This window comes from Triturus cristatus, chromosome 5_2 (assembly GCF_964204655.1).
Source record: "Triturus cristatus chromosome 5_2, aTriCri1.1, whole genome shotgun sequence".
Taxonomy (NCBI): Eukaryota; Metazoa; Chordata; class Amphibia; order Caudata; family Salamandridae; genus Triturus; species Triturus cristatus.
This window is the reverse complement of record NC_140588.1, coordinates 888,033,390-888,055,238: the sequence shown is the minus strand read 5'-3', so window position 1 is coordinate 888,055,238 and position 21,849 is coordinate 888,033,390. Positions and strand designations below refer to the sequence as shown.

The 21,849-nt window shown below is 42.8% G+C and overlaps 1 protein-coding gene across 1 annotated transcript in view; it reads left to right on the top strand.

The window, feature by feature from the left end:
• The window catches only part of TBC1D8B (TBC1 domain family member 8B), a 765,078-nt gene that overhangs the window by 574,203 nt on the left and 169,026 nt on the right, over positions 1-21,849 (top strand). Inside the window, exon 15 of the mRNA XM_085608029.1 lies at positions 16,825-16,893. Coding sequence (XP_085464155.1) covers positions 16,825-16,893 — 69 coding nt within the window. The remainder of the gene's footprint in view (positions 1-16,824; positions 16,894-21,849) is intronic.

Genomic DNA, 21,849 nt, shown 5'->3' with positions numbered 1-21,849 from the left:
CAAGAACCGAAGGAGCGGGCTGTTTGTGTTACAACCTTTTGTACACAAAACATCGCATAACAAAGATGGTCACAAAACATTGGCCTCTAGTTCAATTAATCGGTATCATCGATGATCTGCTGCTGTTTTCATTTAAGAAGAGCCGCAATCTAAGTGTCATTTGGTGCATGCCGCCATACCAAAAAACACTTTCTTGGATCTGGCCTTAACATGAAACCTTGATAAGATTGTGGGGCACTTTAAACATGGAAAATGTATAATGTGTCATTCCACTTCTAACACAAAATAGTTAATTCATGGCAACATTACTTTCAATCTTAAGGATCATACCAATTGCAACTCACAAAATGTTGTCTACCCTGTCTGGTGCCCCTATAATTTAATTTATGTGAGCCAAACAGCACAGGTTTTTAAAAAAGTTTTCCATTAAGTGAAACAGATCATATTCATACATAACATCAAGTCAATCCTGCATTATACTTTCCAGAAATACTTTTACATAGCACAGCAGTTTTAGCAGCATTTAGCGTATCAATGCTACAACCCAGTAATGGTATACACCCCTAACATATACAGTAATTATACATCCGTTTTTAGGAGGTCAGGGTGTTCTCGCAAGTAGTTGGTAAGTGGTTTCTAGAAGTAAGAAGGTTTAGCATCTGCATAGATCAGAAAATTATCCTTACAGTAGACAGAGTCCATTACCCATTGAACTACAGTAGATGCCCTCCTGCTGTCCCAATGCATGGCTACTCTCCGTTTTGCTAATGGTAACATGATGGCGGCTAGCTTTTTCTTAGTAGATTTCAAATGTGTTAAATGCCCCAATAAGCACAATTTTAGCGTGCAGTCTACTTTACAATTCAGGATCACATTTAATAACTGTACCACTTGCTCCCAAAACAGTTTCACTTTACTACAATACCACGCGAGGTGTACAAAATCAGCCTGATCTGCCCTGCAGCGCTTGCATTTTGCATTTTCTCGTAAACCATGTTTATGTAAATGGAATGGAGTGTGGTAGGTTTGGTGCAAGTATTTATAATGTATAATACGCAAATTGCCATTGGGCGTAAGAAGCTCAGTGAGTGCACAGCAGGTTTGCCATTCCTCCACTGTTAGAGGCGTTTCTAGTACCAGGTTCCATTTGTCGTGTGGTTTATGCGCGTCCGCGCCAATTTCTCTCTGCAAGGTCTTGTAAAGTCGTGCCATCATGTGTTTGGAGCAGTTATTAATAATTGTAACGTCTCCAGTGAAGGAGGCACGTTTGGAAAGTTGGGGTAAAGTTCCTGGATTGCTGGGCGCAGCCTGTGGTAAGCAGATTTGAATAGAAGTGTCTGATTGCCTACATATGTCAATTCGGTCGGTGTTAGAAATGTTCCATTCGGGTATAAGTCACCCATCACTGTAATGCCAATCCGCTCCAGTAATCCCATACTACCCTCCTCTTGTGTTACCGATAAGGCGGGGTGTTGCTCTAGTGGTAGATTCGGTGCGTATAGTGGGGTTTTGTCTGTGAGTTGGCTAATTTGTCTACACGCCAAGGACGTTGTGCGGACTGTATTAATTTCGTGTTTGGTCAGATGAGGTCTCTTGTGTGGTAATATATTTGCCAATTTAACGGGATGGGCATCGCCATCTTCTACTGCAAGATGTGGCATATATTGCACTGGATGAAACCAGTAGTAGGCATATTGTGCTTGAGCACATAAATAATATAGGTAGAGATCAGGAACTGTAAAGCCCCCCGAGGCGTATGGTAATGTCATCGTGTGCAGACTGATCCTTACTTGCTTGCCCGCCCATATCAATTTATTCTGAAGAAAGGGTAAGTGGTTGAAAATAGGAGCTGGGGTAGTTATGGGAATGTTGGTAAAAAGATACAGGAGTTTGGGCAGGAGCACCATTTTTACAAGAGATATCCTATCCGCTAGAAATAATGGTAGTGTAATCCACCAATCTATTTGTGTGTCTAGTTTATCTATTACGGTGCCATACTTACTTCGAATCACTAGCTCAGAGTCGTGGTGTATCCAAATGCCCAGATATTTTATAGGATCCTCCTGCCAGACCAACGGGAAATCCATTTGTGGTGATTTTGTACTGGTTGTCAGCGGTATCACTGCTGATTTGGATCAGTTTATTTGTTAACCGGAGTGTCGCCCGAACTTAATGTATTCTCGAAGTACCGGTGATAGGTTAACATTGGGATCTCTAATATGCAACACCATATCATCCGCATATAATGATATGCCAATTAGGCTCAAATTAAATTGTAAGGCTGTAAATGCATATTTCTGGCATATTTTACAAGCCAGAGGTTCTAAAGCAATTGCAAATAGCAAAGGTGAGAGCGGGCAGCCCTGCCGTGTTCCTCTTTGTTACAACAAACAAATGATGGACGGAATGCTGACAATGCAGACATTCTCCCCCAGTCAAGAGATCTGGGTTAAATCCATCGTTCTTTTGCCCACTACACCACCCCAGTTTAGACATGGCCATATGCAAATCAGTCTTAACCCTGTGCCTCATGGGAACAGTCCAGCCCGAACTGCCAAGCCATGTCTTCCCTGGACCGGAATCAAGCATCCTAGGACCGGTTTCTGGCTATGTTCCTCTTTGTATCGGTATTACATTCGATATGTGTCTGTTTACTTTTATGCGTGCAGTGGGTTCCGTGTAAAGAAGTTTGATCCAGTGTATTAACATGGGTGGAAGACCTATCCAGTGGAGAATAGTAAATGGGTAGGTCCATTCAACGGAGTCGAAGGCCTTGGCCGCGTCTAGTAATACAGCCACAGCCTCCAAGTTCAATTGGTGGAGGAGGGCAAATATCGTACGCAGGTTATGTGTAGTGGATCTGGATGGTATAAACCCAGATTGATCCGGTAGTACAATAGTAGTCCTAAACGGTTGAAGCCTGGTTGCAGTTATCTTGGCTAGTATTTTTGCGTCTGTATTGTTTAAGGAAAGCGGTCTATATTACTCGGCTATTTCTTGTATTTGTTTCTGGTTTAAGTAAGGCGAGTATTAGCGCTTCACGCAGTGTTGGGGGGAGAATTTTATTATGATATGCTTCGTCATACATCTCCAATAGGTATGGGCTAAGTAATCTTTGTAGAATTCTCCTGGGTAGCCATCCGGCCCTGGTGTTTTGCATGTGGTAGCGTCTTTATAGCATCCTGCCCTTCCTCTATAGTGACTGGCTGTGCTAGATACTCACGCTGGTCGTCTGAAAGCCATACCAGCACTACATCCCCCACATAATCCAGGATCTCTTGTGCGCATGCTGTATCTTGTGCTTTATATAATGTGCCGTAATTGTCCTTAAATATCCGTAGAATACCGGCCGTGTCATAATGTTCTGTATTATTGTCATCTAACATTCGTAGTATGGTATGCTGTTTGTATTCTATGCATATTTTTTGGGCAAGTATACGGCCCGGTCTACCTCCCTCACCCATCCTGCATGTTGTATGTTGTCTCGCTATGTATTTCACCTCATCATCTGCTAGAGTATTGTAGGCGATTAGTTCTTCTCTGATAGCACTTAAAATGTCTGCTCTGTGTGTATCGTCATATTCTGCTTCTAATCTTTTCACATTGTGCCATTTGGGTACGAATATCTTTAAGGATTCCCGCCGTTGTACTTATGCAGACGCCTCGCAATATCGCCTTTATGGCTTCCCACCGTGTGCTCGCGCTCTCTAACGACTGCTTATTGGTGTCAAAGTAGTCTTCTATTGCATTGTGAATCGTTTCAGCATAAAGCGGGTCCAGTAAGGCTGTTGCATTAAATCGCCATACGAATGGTGGTGGGGTGTGTGTCGGGATTTGTATAGTCAGTAGAACAGGCTTATGACCCGACAGCATTTTTGGAAGGTGACTGACATCCTAGGTCCATGTGCATGCTTGTTCCGTTATAAGCCAATAATCAATTCTGGACCAACTATTATGTGCAGTTGAGGAGTGGGTGCTATCATGTGTATGTGGGTTACGTATACAGCATTTATCATGTAGTCGAAAAGCACTCATACTGTGTATGAGTGCTGCAGCCGCTCATTGGTGATGTTCAGCCGTAGCGTGTGATCTGTCACAAGTACTGTCCAGTACGACATTCATGTCACCCCCCTCCCCACCCTCACCCCAATGAGTTCCATATCTGGAAGTTCCCATATTGTGGTATACACTTTAATAAAGAAATCGGGATCATCCACATTTGGACCATATGTATTAATGATGCCTACTCTCGTACCTCGTAATATACCTCTGATTATGGCCTATCGTCCTTGCGTATCAGTTAGAATTTGTTTTGTTATAAATTGAGTAACTTTTCGCACCAGAGTTATTACCCCACGCGCATATGTAGAATAAGAGGAGGCCACAAATTTCGCCCATCTTTGCCCGAATCGATCCGCTTTGCATTTGAGTAAGTGTGTCTCTTGAAGCATGGCTACGTCAATGCCATGTCTGTCTAGGTAGGCGCAATCTGCCACATTTTTCTAGGGTTATTTAGACCTCTTACATTCCTTGTCGCTAGCTTTAGGGGTAGTGCTAGTGCGCATTGACATGTCTCCAGTCATAAGGAAGGATGGATATACTTGTGTTACTTTTTCGACGTGCAGACATTCCTATCTGTATGTTGAATAGATGCATAGTGCTTTTTCATATAATGATAGTAGAAAACAGCATTGATCTGGTGACTTGATAAAACAATTGAACAGTATCTTGAATCCCCATCCCCCCCTCCCATCCCTCCCACTTTGTCATCCCAATTACGACGAAGACATTCCCCTTTAGAAGAAAAAATACCCCTCACCCCCCCAACCCGTCCTGTTGAAAAAAAAAGGAAAGAATAACTTTTGCTGTGGTATACAGAGGTGGGCGGAAGCTGCCATCATATAGCGACATTCCTGACACCAGTAGCCTCCAGGAAGTGGTCAGCTTATTATTAACTCAGGTTTAACATACCCATGAGGATAGGTATGCAATTTAGTAAATCATAACATTGGCTGTATTAGAAGTTCGGAACCATGATCTCCCCTGTAACACTTATCGGTAATGCTCTGTAATTATAATCATACAGTTCGCCATATATAGTCCTGTCTAGGCAGCCGTACAGTGGAATGAATTATCCCATTTATTCAATATCTGAGGTCTCAGGTTGCTCTTCCAGCACGCCTCTGGGCGATTTCCGGCGCACAGTTTGAGATCCTTTCTGCTGTAAGTATTTGAGCACAGCTTTTGGGTCATTATAAATGACAGTTTTCCCACCGTCAGATATTCTCAGCCTAGCTGGATAAATCATTGCGTATGGAATGTTTTGTTCTCTGTTTCTTTTTGACGACTAATTTTTTTTCTTGCTTCCTGGACTTTTGGTGTGAAATCTGGGTACATGGATATGTCAATGCCTTGGTGCTTTAGGTTACCCAGTTCCCGTGCTTTGCGGAGCGCCGCATTGCGGTCTCTATAATTTAGAATTTTGGCAATAATTGCACATGGCCTGGCCCCAAGCGGTGGCGCCGGAGCCAATGATCTATGAGCTCTCTCTACAATGAAAACATCAGAGAAAGTGTCTTTGCCCAAGAGTGTTATAGGTAATTGTTCGACATAGTGCTCCATGGGTCCTGTGTTGGTCGTTTCCGCTATTCCCATAAGGCGAATATTGCTACGGCGAGACCTCGCTTCAAGATCTTCAGCCTTTGCCATCAGTGCTTCCATGTTTTTGTCTATCTTGCATTGTTTGGTTTCCATTTGACGTTGAGCATCTTCCGCATCCGATGTACATCGCTCTGCCATGTCAATGCGTTCAGTGTGCCGGTCTAAGTGTTCGGACATGTGATCCACACGGTAAGTTAGATTGTCCGTAGTAGATGTGGTATGTTGCATCCTTTTGTCCTTCCGGATCATTTGCAGGAGGTTTCCTTTGCTGGTCAAATGTCGGCTTTGGCTGATTTCTGTCTGGTTTCCCCATATTGTGGTGATGTGTATCAGGCTAGCATCTGTGGTATTGTTGTCGCAATTTAGCACAGAAACGCAGCTGAGCAGGCAGCTCTCCAGAAGATTGAGTTGTCGGCAGCGTAGTTAGGCGGGTATGCCATTAATAATAGGATTCTCATGTAATCCTGCGGGTGCCCCGAGCGCCGCAATATATTGTTGTCGGTTATTCAGTGCAAGAGCGCGTGGCTAGTAGTAGTTCCACTTTGGGGGTGGGTGACATTATTCCCACTGCAATGTGAGTGTCTAACTGCGAATACTGCAATAGGTTCTGGCTTGGTAAGTATGTTCTGTCTGTAGCATGTGCGCAGGTTTGGGATTCGCTGATTCGTTCTGTGCAGCAATGTCTTTAGATACAGGCTTATCTCGCATGCCGCGCCATGCTAGGCATGTGCTCTCTTCCACATGGTGCGCTATATGTGGTTATGGTGGCAACCGGCCAGTGAAGCAATCCACCCGCAGCGTCCCGGTGGTCAATATGGGGAGTAGAGAGGTAATTTGAGCTTTCTTTCGCATTCAATTCCAGTTAGTACGGCCTCCGGACAGTTTTGGGGCGCAGCGTGCAAGACCCAGCAGAAGCCTCCCTCCGTGCAGTCCCGGTCCGGCCATTTTGGAACTTAGCGCCAACGCCCCTCACTGTCCTGTGCTGGTCGGAGGGCCGTTAGGCTGCGCGCGTGTGGACTGTGGACACGTGTAGAGAATCTCGTGTAGCGGTAGTTGGGCCTCCCGACCTCAGGAACTCAACCTCCACACGCGTTCTGTCTACTCTTCTAGTAGGCAGCGTTGAATCGCTGAGTGCGCATCTTAGTAGCTCTCACCTCCAGACACCTAGGCGATTACGGGGATCTCGGTTCGCACTAGTCGCCACTTCAACTCGATTCGATTGTCGGCCTCTGCTTGCCTTGCGTGGGATAGCTGCTGCACAAGGGACCGCACCAGGCGCGCTCCCGTCTGCACACGCCCAGCGCCGTTCGTCTCTTCGCGGGCAGGATCACGTCTGTACACGGCGTTCAGGCCGCTTCTCGGCTGATTTTTTCCGAAGCCGTTTTTCTTCAATTGTATGTTATTTCAGGATATGGGAGTTAGTTTAACACAGTTGCGGGGTGTTCCGATTTTCCATTCTCGCTTATCTACTATCTACCTCTGGAGCATCGTGGTGCAGGATATATTCAGGATAATTTGAGCAACCAAGGAGCTCACTTACAAAGCGGCCATCTTTGAGCGTGGCTAGCTCCACCCCCCAACAACACAGAAGGTTAAGTCATGCTTGTCCCAGCATAGGAGTACCATTGTAAGTTGTAAGACCCTTTCTGCGCCTTTGGTATCCCATTTTTTGGAATCTAACTAATCACCTAATGATATTAAGTCCCAGATTATCAAACAAATAAAAAAGCTGCCTTGTGGTGGGGACATTTAAATGATACTTAACAGAGCGGAATCTAGTTGGATCCTTAAATGTGACAGTATAAATGCAGGACTTAACATGATGGAGGAATGCAATTTCTAGTTTTACTCTGAATTGTGATTACTGTCTATTTTGCTTGTATCCTTTGTGGTCTGCAATCTATTATATTACATTGTATTAACAACATGACCAATGTGTAACATTTCAGAAATTGGGGTTTGTTGTCGCATGAAAAAATGACCCTGTTAGTCATTATTTGTGAATACATTATATAATGTTAAGGGAGTAACAACCCTGAACATGGAATCAAAACATCCACATAGTTGATTGATTTTTTTATTTATGGGTACATTACAACTTTGTTCATATTTCACCCTGACTCTTTATTGGTAGTTTCGATGTAATCACTGGCCAGATTCTATATGGGCATGATGGATTACTATGTAAATGGCAGTATTGGCTATTTACTGTATTGTCATTTTGAGCCTCTTCTACGGGTTAACAATGTTTAAGCTCTGCGCATGCATCTTTTGTCGGGTTGCAATATTGGGGAAGTTTAAGAACACGTTTGCTAATATCTTTTTTTTCTTGAATAGTTTAAATAATCTTAATTGTTGTTTTGGATTAATTGATTTAAATTTTATAAGGGAATCCCAACCATGGGTTTCAATTGTGAACGACACCGATGGGTAGTTTGTCTTTTGTTTTTGCACGGATCAGTGCAAATTTAAATGCTGAAATTTTTTGCAATTCCTTGGGAGACCCGACAGTGTGGCATTGCCAGAGTCTGTGGCGAATTTAGTTCCCCTGTAAGTTTGATTAACTGACATGTGAGGATTTATGCAAGACTTCTAAACTATATTTGGAAGCCGCTTTAACTGAAACCCTCATATTTTCCCTAAGGAATTGAACTTCTTGGATGCCACTGACTGCACTAAAGTAATAGAGCTCAGTGAATTCACCTGGATTGACTTTATGCTGGCATGGGAAGCTCGTTCCCTGGTAAGATCTGAAAGTGGTGAGTCAAGCAGCTCTCAGGGATCACGGGGGCTAACACATACATGCCATGGAGACAGAATTGGTTTGGTGGGATGCATCTCCATTTGCATTAGCTTTCTGGGAACCGTTCAGTTTGGGTAACGTTTCTCATCATTAATACCTAGTAATATATTTAAATCGCATATGTGATAACTGTGGAACGCGACTCTTCGCCTTAATCTCAGAAACAACAATGTATGCAAGGCAATAGATCATTTTAAATGTTGAAATGAAAACTACTTGGCCGCAATCAGTGAAAGCAATAAATAATATTATTGCGTACTGTTCATTTTTTCATCATGTACACTATCAGCTGCAACATAACAATCGTAAATCATTCAGGGATATGCAGTCTCTCGTAAAGAGGTTGAAAAAATCCTTAGGAGAGCTTTGCTTGAGTTCAGGAAAGATGCTCACCTTTGACGTCCACATTGCCACTGCAATTAAAGATAGTTAACGCTACGCTGTAATAATTGCTGTATGCTAAAGCCCTGATATACATCATAATAAAGGCACGGTGCATTTGCAATAGTCCTGCAACTAATCATGGTTCTGTTTGTATGTATCATATATCACCATGTTTCAATTGAACCCATAAAAAATAGTTTGCATCTACTCAAATTCTCGAGGGTCTATGAAGTAAGACGTAGCAGAAAGGGTCTCTGACAGAGCATGACGTAATTGCTGTCATTGCAATCATATTCACAAATTTATTTTAGTGAGTCTCCAAAAGCAATGATGGAAGTGCAGGTATCACGTATTCCAAGCAATGGCAGCAACTGTGCTACTCCATCTCATACAATAACTTAGAATCAACTTGTGCAGCAGCATCCGACATGAATTGACCACTCCAGAAACATTACCCCGCAGCACAGCAGAGGCCACACTAACCAGTGAAATTTCAGTTACTCACACACAACTGCACAAGGCAAAGGGCGGCACTAATGAGACCTAGCACTCAGCCGTTTCATACAACTGTGGAATATCTTTATAGGCATTGCTGGTAAACAACTGGGACCAAACACCTCCACTGGAAACAGCAGATCTGTAGCCTGCCGAAGAAGACCCAACAGTGAACACTTCGTCTCCCCCATGAACCAAAAGCAAAGGCGCTTCACCAGAAAGCAAGCAACTACATTCACTGCCCTCCAGGCAGCTCTTGGCAAAATAATTAGGACATTGAAGATCACTGAGTGAACGCGAAAGAACAAAGGTTTCACTTACCGATGTTGCTTTCCACCACTACAGTTCCCGAAACACTGCCAGTCAATGAAACTCAGAACGGCACGCAGACGCAGTACTTATTCAGTGTAATTTGAATACAGGAAGAGAGCACATGAACGTAACCAATCGTGGAGCTGCTATCATGGATTTTTCAGCATGAGTAGCTCCATGATTGGTGGGAGCAGACTGATGCGGTTCTCCGTTTCAGATTAGGAGCCTGTGCCTGTAAAGCGCCCGCTGTTAATACAGATAACACTTGCAGTGGTCTGAGTGCGCATGTCTGTCTGGTCGGTGGAAGCCAGCCAAGCAATCTGACATGCACACTTTAGGCAACTGTGAACTGCCTGCCAGTCAGAATGGTAACGCCTCCACCCTCATTCTTAAAGAAGACGTGCACTTAAATGGTAATGACAATTACCATTTTTTGTTTTCTGCAGCTGCTGTGCTCGCAGCAGGTGGGGCGACTCTCCTCTGTCCTCAAGGAGAAACCGCCTCTACCCATGGTAAGCCTAGTATATTGAGCATTTGGGTTGCATGTAGTTCTTTCACCACCACTCCCTCCCGTTCCGAAGTCCACACATATGCTTTATTTTTTAGGTAAATCTAAACTGTGATGGCGCTAAATTGGCTGTATATACGTACCAAAAGAAGCACTGGGCTTCCAGAATTCATACTGAGATTGGAGTGCTATATGCTATTAGTGAGTGGCATTTTTCCCATGAATTTCTTTTACCTGTGAAGTCATTTTTTTAAGTTCGGTTGCACGCTTGGATTTTATCTTATTGATGGATGATGTTTTATTCTTTATCACAGGTGTTGGCCTTTTTGCCTCCTTCTTTGAGTAATGAGTAATACATTGGTTGAGCCAGTATTAATGGACGAACTATGAATGACGATTGTTTTTCAGCATTCTGCATCATTCATGTTCTTTAGACATTGGTTGTTTGATGTAATGGTGTCTCATGTCATCGCCTGGCCTTTGATTCATCACTGCCAATGATTGGTATTTAATTCTTTTGGTGCACTCCTATGTTTTTATGTATAATTTGTGTCATTTCAGACTGCTTCGTGTGTGGTTGCTCATAAAGTAGGTTTTGTGTCCTGATTATGACCTACCAAGTTGTAAAGGGTCGAAACGCCATCAACGTACCTTCGGGAAAAGCATTAACTGTGTCATTTTCCTGTCTTCAATACGGACAAACTTCATTTGAATCAATAATCCATTTGCATTGTATATTGTTAGTATGTTTGTCTAGTGTAACATTGTGAGCATAAATTATTCATTTGCATAGTGTATTGTGGTGTTGTTTTTGGATGCATTTTCCAATAATAAGCTTTGCTGCTTTAAAAAATGGCCTTTTTGTGGGTATTTTTCTTTTTTCTTTTTGGTATATATTTGTTGTTTATGAAATAATTTCCTTCTCTGAACTATTGTGGTTTTTACATTGTTAATAACCCCAGGTTGTGGGTAATAGGGCTGCCCTTGTTGGGTGTAACAGTTTTTTTTACATACGTCAAGAAGACTTTCAACGCCATACCAATGGACCCCAACTCCAGCAGGTTGATGTGGAGGCAGGTCTCTACTGGGGACCAGTGGCCCCTGATCGTCACCTCTCCAACAAAGCAATGATGTATCTGTCACTACTGTCCGCTTTTGGTGGGGTAGGGAGAGGAGTTTGCTGTGGTCGAGCAGCAGCCATTGAAGATCTTGTGCAGTCTCCTCCGAAACCTAGATCGAATCTGGCAGGTTCCCTTGGTTCTGGGTCCACTAAGACTTCAGATTCCATTTCTCAGCCTGCATGGTCTAGCTGGCATGGTCGACAAGCAGGCTGTAGGAGAGGCCAAAAGGCAGAGACACCACAGAGCCACCTTCGCTGAGACCCAGAACCAAGGAAGAACCATCAGGATCAGGATCAGAGCCCAAATGTCCAGGACTCGTTGCTCTGGAGGGAAGACCTGAAAGTGCACCGTATCTAGGTTGACTCTAATGAAGGTAGCCTCTGCAAAGGAGTCAGGTTTACATTGGTCTTGAATTCCAATGATAATAGGAGGTTCGCTGTTTTCTGGCGGTGGACCATGACTGACTGTGACGAGCACGCATTCAACAGCCAGTAGTTGAGTTGGGGAAAGACTGGTATACCAGACCTCTGCAGGTATGCTGCGACCACTACCATCACCTTGATAAATACCAAAGGGACATTGGTGAGGCAGATATGGAGCACAGCAAACTGAAAATGCCTGTGGCCCACCTTGTCGCCTATTGGCCGCAGGTAGCTTCTGTGGGCATGCAGGGCGGGAATATGGAAATAGGCCTTTTTTTAGCACTAGGAAGTAACGGCAACACCATCAAGTTCCAATAACCGAGGGTGGCAGGCTCTCTATTGCCCTTTCTGTAAAAGAGCCTAAATGTTCTGCAGTGAAATGGACAAATAGTACTCAGAAACCCTTATTGATGTTGGTGGAAAATGCGTTGAGACTGAAAGGAATGGCAGGGCATAGTCCCGCCGGCTAACTGCAGGACCCACCTGTTGCATGTTATGGCTTGCCACCCATGCAGAAATTAGCTAATTCTATCTTCCACAGGGTGGTCCACTGGGAGCAGGCCAGGCCCTCCTTGAACTGAAACACTAGCAACTCTGGGCCATTTTCGCCCCTACTAGGATTCATTAGCCAGGTACAGCTTGGTTCCCTTCATCCTGGGAGTTGGGCTGGGTTGTCCCCAATGGAGCATGGTCAAGACTGATCTACGAATGGCTGGGTCCAAACTGAGGTGGCATGGTTTGTAAAACTCTATTGACTGGAATGCGTCCCTGAGTGAATTTTAGTGGCTGGTATTAATTTAAGAATTCAATCCATCACTTTTTTGTATACTTTAACTTCTCGGTTTATAGGTCGCCAGAAGCAGGATTTCGCCCAAGTGCCCATGGGTGTGTTGGCGAATGCTTCGTTGAACGACAGTAAAGGTTCAGATGATGGCTGTTTAGGTTGTAAAACATCTGTGAGGACACTGGTTTTCACCATAAGAGAGGGTAACTGAAACTCCAGAACTTCAGCCACTTCCCTGACGACTACAGTGAGTGAGGTTGACGTTTCCATTGAAGGGCCAGGGGAATAACCCAGCCCCATGTCAGAGGAGTATCCAGCCCACTCTCCTCTTCTAGATCCAGAGAAAAAATTGTGGAGAAAAGTCAACCCTATCGTCACCAAAAGCTGATTGACTCAGGTCTAAGTCTTATTCAAAGAGTTGTTGGAGCACTGAAAGACCGATCCTAGGCAAAGGCACTGTCATGTCAGGGTGTGGGGCGCATTGGAACTGTGCTGGATTGTGACTTCAGCTGACGTTGAGACTGCTTTATTTATGAGTGGGACAGGACAGTGGGATCGGTGTCCTCCTCTGGTGTTGGTGGCATAATGCCCTATATAAGCACGTCAGGAACCAGCATGTGTTGCGTGCTGGATGTGAGGTGACAGTGGAACCTGTAATGGCTTTTAGAGGCACAGACAGCGCCGAGGTCAGACCTGCCTGCCGTAATCCGAGTAGTGTGCTGTTTGGACTGCTGGTTCCTGAAGCAGTGACAGAGGGAGTCGGAGTGCGAAATATTAAGTATTGCCTCCTTAAACACATCCATCTGTTGTGTTGTTTCTGATGGCACCGGAAGTTTGGAGTCAATGGGATCAGCTGCAGAATATGCTCCTCAATATGGGACCGTGAGCGAGATGGAGGGGCATTTTGATTTTCTAGTGACTTCCCAGAAGGAGAGTAATGAGGCTGGGGCGAGGACCACTTGGACTACTTTTGCTTCTTTTTGGGTTTGGACTTACCAGAAGACTTGGACTGTGACGACAACCTTTTGTGAGAATAGGTCCACATCCTCAACTTCAAACAAAGGACAGCCTTACGTGGCTACCTGTGGCATGTAGTGATGTACAGCTTGACTTTGCATCAAGAACAACTCCTTGCACCTCGTGGAGATCTGTCAAAGACATCTGTTTGTAACTGTCCCTCCATAGGTTTAGGAGGGGGCATGTTCCTTGCACACTGAAAAGCAATTTTTAAGAGAAATAACTTGTCATTTGACAAAAAGATGTAGGAGCTATCTCCGGATCTGCATACGAAGGCGCGGAAAGAAAGTAACAGACATCAGCGCACTTGAGTGGCACCTATATGTGTCTCCAGCCATGACTTCTGGGACAAAACAAAGTTGACATGGAGCCGCACAACGCCACCTACTGGAGCGCAGGTGCAATTCTATGATATCTTTCCGATCCAGTGTGGCACATGGGGATATTCCACAGTTGAAGAATCTGCCATAATAAATATTTATCGGAAACATTTTTTTTCAAGCTTTAGGCTGAGCCCAGAATTAATGCTGATTTTTCACTAAAGTTAAAGTATAAATTAATCAATACTGTTGGCGCACCACCGATTTACTGCAAAGTATAAACATTCCTGTGCCATTGTTCCTTTTTGAAATTTTAAATGCTGACTCTCTGGCGCACCAGCTATTTACTGCAAAGTATAAACATTCCTGTGTCATTGTTCCATTTTGAAGTTGTAAATGCTGACTCTCGTATTCATGTATACTTCCATCTGTTCTTTGAGGAAACCAATCAGTGTAAAGTCTTTTAAAAATTACATAGACTTCACATTGTTCCCATCCCAAAAAAATGTAACGATAACTGACAATTGTTTCTTTCTTACTGGTGTGAATGGCCCTTTGTAAAACTTACTTTATTTTCTTAGTATTTGAAGTGCTGTGGCCTTGACATTTACCATAAATCTCAACAGGTCTGTAGCAGGGAATACATCTTAAGAAAGCTTTATCCTCCACTCCTGCAGAAACTTTTCAGAGCAGAACCATTTGCACCTAACAGCTTCTGTAACTCTCCTGTGTTTGCACTATAGGAATTCCCTGCCATTACCTGTGTATACAATGAATGTTCAAATTCGTACTTCACTGGACTAGATTTTCATGAAGACTGAGTCAGTGCCTTCCAATGGAGAAACCCACCCGCCTATATAATCCAATATACAAATACAGTTTGCAGTATCTCAGCTTCTGGACAAACATAAATCACAATGCATTCTTGTTTAAGACAATACTAGGAACCAGAATATATCATTTAGTTCAGTCATAAAAATGTTTGTACCATTACATGTTTAAAATAGATGAAATGCTTAGACCACTTCTTCCCACCAATTATGACATTCTAGAGTCATAGGAACATAAGAGTACAGAGTAGAGTACATTGTACTGCATTTTCAAATGACTTAACTTTATAAATGCAACATTTTATAAAAATACCTTTTCAATTTGTATTAACTCAGTGTTTAATTCATTGTATATGTTGAATACAAGAGTATGTTATTAACAATCCATATGACCTTGATTGAATCGTTATTTTTAGAAAGAGAAACATACTACATGGACTAAATTGTGTCAGCATTAATATCTTTTATTATACCATTAATACTGTTTATTATATCTTCAGGAAAAAAACAGTATCTTTACTTAATGCTTTATTACTTCACTGTCTGCACATTACAACTCATAAAGTTCTTCTGATCATTATTTAATTCTTTATAGATAGATTCTGTGAAGTCTGATTTCTGTTCAGCTGGTGCTAAGTCTGCAACACTAAGGATTTCTGATTGTATCTTTCTATATAGACCGTTGTGCTTTGAGATCTATGCTGACATTCACTAGAGTGCACCTTTAGTTAAAGAATCCACCGTCGTGAGTCATAATAGTTATATAGATCTATAAATATATACACAGATTTGTGTATTTCTGGAACTGCATATCCTCACCCCTAGTTTGTTCTTCAACAATCAATTCAAATAGCTTCCCTTTTCTAGTTTAAAGAAAATGTATTGATAGTATGTTATAAGACACTTCAAATCTTAAGAACAATAAAGTACGAATACAATTATGAATATTACTGAATAGGGAAAACATAGATACAATGCATGGCGTTTGGAAGAGAGGAAAGGGAAAAGGTTGAAATTCTAAAACAAAATCCAAAATTAGAACTGTAATGACAGAGAACATATAATACATAAGCAAGTATATAATATGAAATGAAACTGTAAGTACATTAGAATTATCCTTCTAATGTTTTGCAATGTTGAAAAGCTACAGCTATAAGATCAAGAATTTGAACTTTAAACGAACAATTGTTTGTTTGGTAAACTTCCCAGAAGAGATCATTGATATTAAATGGTATTTTAATTTGTAATATAGAATTAATCTGCAACTAAACTTCATTCCAATAGTCTGAAACGTTCTTCTACTCGAAAAGCATATATTCATATATATAAAAAATAGGGGTTGTGTTGTATTAGTAGTAGATCATTTATGTAAACTGAGGAACCTTTAAATCTTGTTCCTCACATTAGATTTTGGTCTTTCCACAAGAGAGAGGATTTTAATACTTTTTTGATTGAAGAGGTTTTTAGAATGGCAAGGGTACTTCTTAGGAGCTGATTATTTGATTGAGAGAGAGAATTGAAGTGGTTATATTTGTGTAAAGCATCCAATAGAGCCTGTGATAATAAATTATATTCTTTTTTACAATGGAAAGGAAATGTAAATGATGTCTGAGCATCCGAAAAAGGGATCAACTTGTCATCTGAAACTAGGTTACTACCTTTACATCTCCAAGAAGGCCAATATATAGGCGTTTGTTGAATTCTAATTAGTGTATTGTACCAATACAGTTCAAAGGAAAATTTGTCATTTGAAGTGGATGAAAACAAAGGTTGAAGTAGAGGTGAATTGTGTTTATAAATAGATGAAGATAAGGTAGTTGGTGGTTTAGTAAATTGTAAACCTTTCTTAAAGGGCAATGGGGTTATAAGTGATTTTTCATTATCTATCCATATAGGTAAGAGGTGTTGGTAGCAGAGAGTCAAAATGCTGATTGTTTAAGGTGAAAGGCTTCATGATATCATTTAAAATCCAAAAAATTAACACATCCTTAATCTTTGGAAAGTTTTGAATCTAGAGATTGAAATATGCCCTTTTTTATTTTCTATAAACGTACAGGTTGGTATTCATACTATTTGCTATAAGAGATAGCTTTCTTAATGTTGTCATATTTTATTTGATGATATGAAAAAATTCTAACTGCAGTTAATGCTTTTCCTTCTTTTTCAGCTTCGAGTTGTATCACAAGATGTAAAATTAAAAGTGAATGAATTGGAAGACCTTTATGACCTGTTCAAGGTAGTCAGTTTGTTTTAATTAACTTATCAAGAAACTGAATGTTTAAAATGTATGCTAGAGACCAGGTCTGCATTGCATTCTTTTGAGGTTAGTCATAATAACATATTTTCAAATAGCCTTTTATACTAGCTTTTGTCTCTTTCTAAGTATTGTAAACAAAGTGTACAGTTACCCAACTAAAGGACTAAATGTGTGTACCACACAAGGGTGAAAGTCTGACACCAGTTGCTGTAAGCTTGCTATTTTCCGAGTAAAACATGTTAATATCAAGCACCGTTGTATGTAGCCAGGTATTTGCTCACCTCGATACCTATTTTGCTAACCATTAAGAGTATTAACAGTGAATGGCCCAAATCCCGTTGTCTGCAGAAACTATTAGCCAGGCTCGTAGCATTCTTCAGCATCCTCTTTCTTTGATTCCAATTTCATTCATATGTCTCATTGCACTGCTCAACATCATGTCCATTTACAATATTAGCCATATGCTGATGATACCCAGTTACATACCATGGTAAATGTGATTACTTCAACAGAGTGCATTGACATTTTCCTGAAAGAGTGTTGATTGACCTAAGCTGTTGAGGAAAGGGGCAAAATTGTGCTAAATGGTTAGAAAAGAGAAAACTCAGCTGCCATATAAGGCATTGTGACGGTTATTAGGGCCTACACGTCCAGTAACAGAGTGCTTTTGCTGGAGTTTTTGGAAACAAACTTAGATTTCAAAAACTTTAGGGCATTACCATAAGTAGTTTTATTGCAAATACACACACTTTTAAAAAGTGCACACTTTTGAATGAGAAGTCAATGGAGAAGTGACGTGATGGATGCAAGAGACGGAAGAGGAAGAAGCATGGTTAAAGCAGGTAACTAATTTAATAGGTCAGAAGCTCTACATAAAAAAAGTTGCTGAAATCCTGCTGAGAAAAGATAAGTGACTGGATTGCTGCAAAACGGCAGCATAAAAGACAATTTCAATATTTTGTGGTACAAAAAACATAACAACATGACCTTACTGATTTGACCAATTATCGAAAAAACTTTCTACTTCCTACGTCTATTTTTCTGACCTTCTTTTTGTTGGGCACTTTACTACTGCTAATCAGTGCTAAAGTGTTTGCTTATTTATTTGTGTAAGTTAATTCAAACCATTGCATTACAATAAAATACAGTTTAAAAAACCCCAAAAGAAAGCATTGCTCGTGAGGTTTAAAAGTTCTGATAAAGTGCAGGTGTTATGTGCCTTTATGTGCCTGGGGGCTTGTTTTTGTCATTACGTGGGTCCATTACTCAGCGACCCGCGCCGATCGAGAGAGTCACCCGGCTGGCACATCGGTTTCCCGGATCTTCGTTCCTTTCCGTTCTCCCTGGGCACCTCATGTTCTAACGGTAGTCCTTGTTTTCTCATAAAGTGCTCACGCTTTGCAACTCTGGCTGTAAGTCCTCAATCAGCCCCGGATGGAGAGACCCATCTGGCTCATAGATTGACCTTGTTTTCCTTCCTTTCAATTCTTTTAGAGCACCGCTGGTTCTTATCATTTGTCCTAATTCTCTTATAAAGTGCTCGTGCTTTGCGACTTTATGGCGATGACATCAAACTGTAGTTTGGATAAAGCCGTTCAATTTCTCCGAGCTCAGTTCTTTCCTGCGTACTTTCGGGGTGTTATATTTAAAGTCATCCAAAATCAGTTTTTGGTCTATATGTGGGTGAGGTAGGGGACTAGAACGGGCTGGAAAGGGTCCCTGATAGATTGTATGAATCTTCCGCAGTGCGCCAGGATATGAGGTTCCTTTTGTGTAAAACGTATTGCCAAGGCCTTGAGGCAGGTGCTTGCTTTTTCAGTCCGGTATAATTCCCTAAGCAGGATTCTTCTTTCATTTGCTAAGGCTGGGCTGCAGTACAGGTGGTTGTAGCCATGATTCACGTTTGTAGTCGCACAGTCGACATGCACCTCCTGTATATTGGTTTGCCCGGGCCCGGCTAAATTCCGCTGTTGGGAATGCCAGCAGTTGCATGTACATGATGTCTCTTCTAGTTTTTGGATTCAGCGAGGTGGAGAGATATGGAGGGGTTTGGATACCAGTTAGAGGCATTTAGTGGGGCCAGGAAAGATGGTGTTTTTAGTGTTGCTCGGTCTTGATGGAACAAATCTAATTGAACTTGTTTATTGATGCCCTTTTTCCAGATAGCATATGAGATTAAAGGCAGAGCGAGTGCTGGTTTATTTGTTTCTATGGCGGCCATAGCTCTCTCAAGCTGCATGTTCCACGGGGAGCCAGATTTATCAATTATGTCTCTGAGGCATGTCTTTAGGGATTGCTCTGCGGATTTCAGAATTTGAATATAATATTTTAGGAGGTCGGCATCAAGGGTTAGTGTTTGTTTGACCAATCCAAACTCCAGCCTGAGTCTTGCCCTGGAGAGATGTTTTGGAAGTTGAAAGATCTTTTTGTAGGCCATGCACTGTGCCCGCTCCAATATTTCCGAGCAGGTGCCCGGATACGCTTGATGTCCATATGAGAGAGCTGAGAGGAGGGAAGCTTGGGTGACTTTCTTTATGCCCTCCGCTAACGGACTTTTTAACTTGTTGTTGAGTTTAGATATACCGTAAGTAATGGCTGTCGATTTCTTAATCATATCTTTTTTGTGGGCCCCCAGGTACTTATATTTTTTCACTGAGTTGATTGTTGTGGAGCCTATGGTACATGTGGTTTGTCTTTTGTTCTTTTGCCTTCCATGTACGAGGATCTTGGTCTTGTCTGGGTTTTTGATGAGGTAATTTTTCATACAGTACTTGTGGAGACTGGTCAAGGCGCTTTGCAATCCCACTTTGGTGTGATCCATAATGACAATGTCATCCACGTATTGGAGGATGTGTAGAGGGCAGTGGCCTAGACGGGAAGGCACCAGATAGCTGTTGGAGAGAGCTTTTCCCAGGTACGCTGTGTACTGGTTGAAAGGTAGGGGGGCAAGTACACAGCCTGGTTTTAAACTACCGGTCGTGCTGATTTAGCTGAAAGGGATATTGGGCCGGTTTTCACTCGTACCCAGGTTTCCGAGTAGAGGGACATTATGGCTGTTAGTAGCGAAGATGGAATGCCCCAGTTTGCTGGTTTCTGCCAGAGAGTTTGTTTGTCGACCTTATCAAAAGCTGCAGTTAGGTCGACAAAGCAACAAAACAGTGGGGTTTGGTTCAACTGGGTGGCTTGATGACACAGGGCCGAAAGACCTATTATGTTGTCGGTTGTTGCAGCTCCTCCACGAAAGTCTGTTTGGAAAATGCGGAGCTGCTCATTTTCGTCTGCCCAAGTTTCTAGTTTTCCCAGTAGAATTCAGGCATAAGCTTTTGCTTCCAGATATAACAATGCAATTAACCGGTAGTTACTTGGAATAAGGAGGTGTGGGCGATTCGGAATGACGACTCGTAACACGGCGTCTGGTAAGTGAGGGTTTTATTCTCAGAGGTAAGTTTGTGCTCTTTTTATCCAGGATGCAAAGTCTCTTTCCCCAATGGTTCTGGTTCACAGCTCCCGTCGGTGATGGATTGATGAAGGGTCAGGTCCCGGGTGTGGATGTCTGAGGACTCCCGATGGCGGCCGCCCCAACACAGGAGAGAAAAAACAGAGGCGGGGGTTAATAGGATGCTTACAGTAAAGTAATGACCAGGGCCGGGGAAGTGAGGGGACACTCCGGTGCTCTCGTGTCAAACCTACTACACTCTCTCTGTGACCGGTGTGCTCCGGGAAAGTAGTGCAGGGGGGGGGGGGGAACGGAAAGGGTCAAGTGCTCTCGGTATTTACAAGTGAAACGGCGGGAGGCTTTTAGAATCTTTCTCTGCCTTCTCCCTCCTCCCTACCCAGCCCGTGAAACGTTCACGCACCTGGGTCAGCCACGCTCCTCCGTGGGCGCGACTCGGCGAAACGTGGGTGCGGAGTCCTCCCTTCTCCGACCTCTCCTTCGACGTAGTCTCTCCCGTCTCCGACCTCTCCTTCGCTGTCTCCGACCTCTCCTTCGCTGTAGACTCTCTCGTATCCTCACTCCTCGACTCTCCTTCTCCCGCTCCGGTGTAGCCACACACCACGGCTCTGTCGTCCTCCGATCTTATTGGGTGATCGATGTCCACGTCATTGTAGTGGGCGTGAGTACTAGGGAGTGGATTCCAGTTAAAGGGGAAGACGTCCGTGGATACATCCTCCGCTGTGGTCGATTTCAACTCGTCTTCCTGTAAATCACAAAAGACACTGTCCGTGACCTCCTGAACCTCCCACCAGTCCGCCCCAGGTAGTTCGTCACCCCCGCTCTCCTCGTGACAGGAGGCCACCTTTTTTGTAAATCAGGCATAATATTGAGCCTCTCCAAGATTCAGGTGTTTTACCCAATTTGTGTGCGATTTTAAATAACTGGGTCAGTAGCACCGCCCAGCCCACTGGGGCTGATTTAAAGATCCCAGAGGGGAGCTCCTTTGGGCCAGGTGCCCCGCTGGCCTAAATAGATTTTTTTAGTTTAACTATTTCCGGGGGAGATCAAGCTTGATGTTCTTCTGCTTTCAGCGGGACATAGGCTATGTTGTCAGTAAGGTTTGGGTGTAAAAACTGGCTCCTCACATGGCTCTTCCACACTGGTGCTGGAACTGCGTTTACCCTTAGAGGTCCTAAGAATTTTAGGTTGTTCACATTCTACCAGAATCGGGCTAGAGATCCTTCCTTGAGCATTCCCCCCAAAACATTTATGAGCTTTCCATGCATCTTTTACAGCTGCTAAATTTCCGGCTCTTGTGCTAAAGTGCATATGCTATCTCCTCTAAACATGGTATGATTGGTTTACACTTGTTTGGCATATTTGTTTTACTTGTATGTCCCTTTGCAAAATGGTATCCCATATACCCAGGGCCTGTAAATTAAATGCTACTATTGGGCCTGCAGCACTGCTTGTGCCACTCACAGACGTATTCTTTCCAA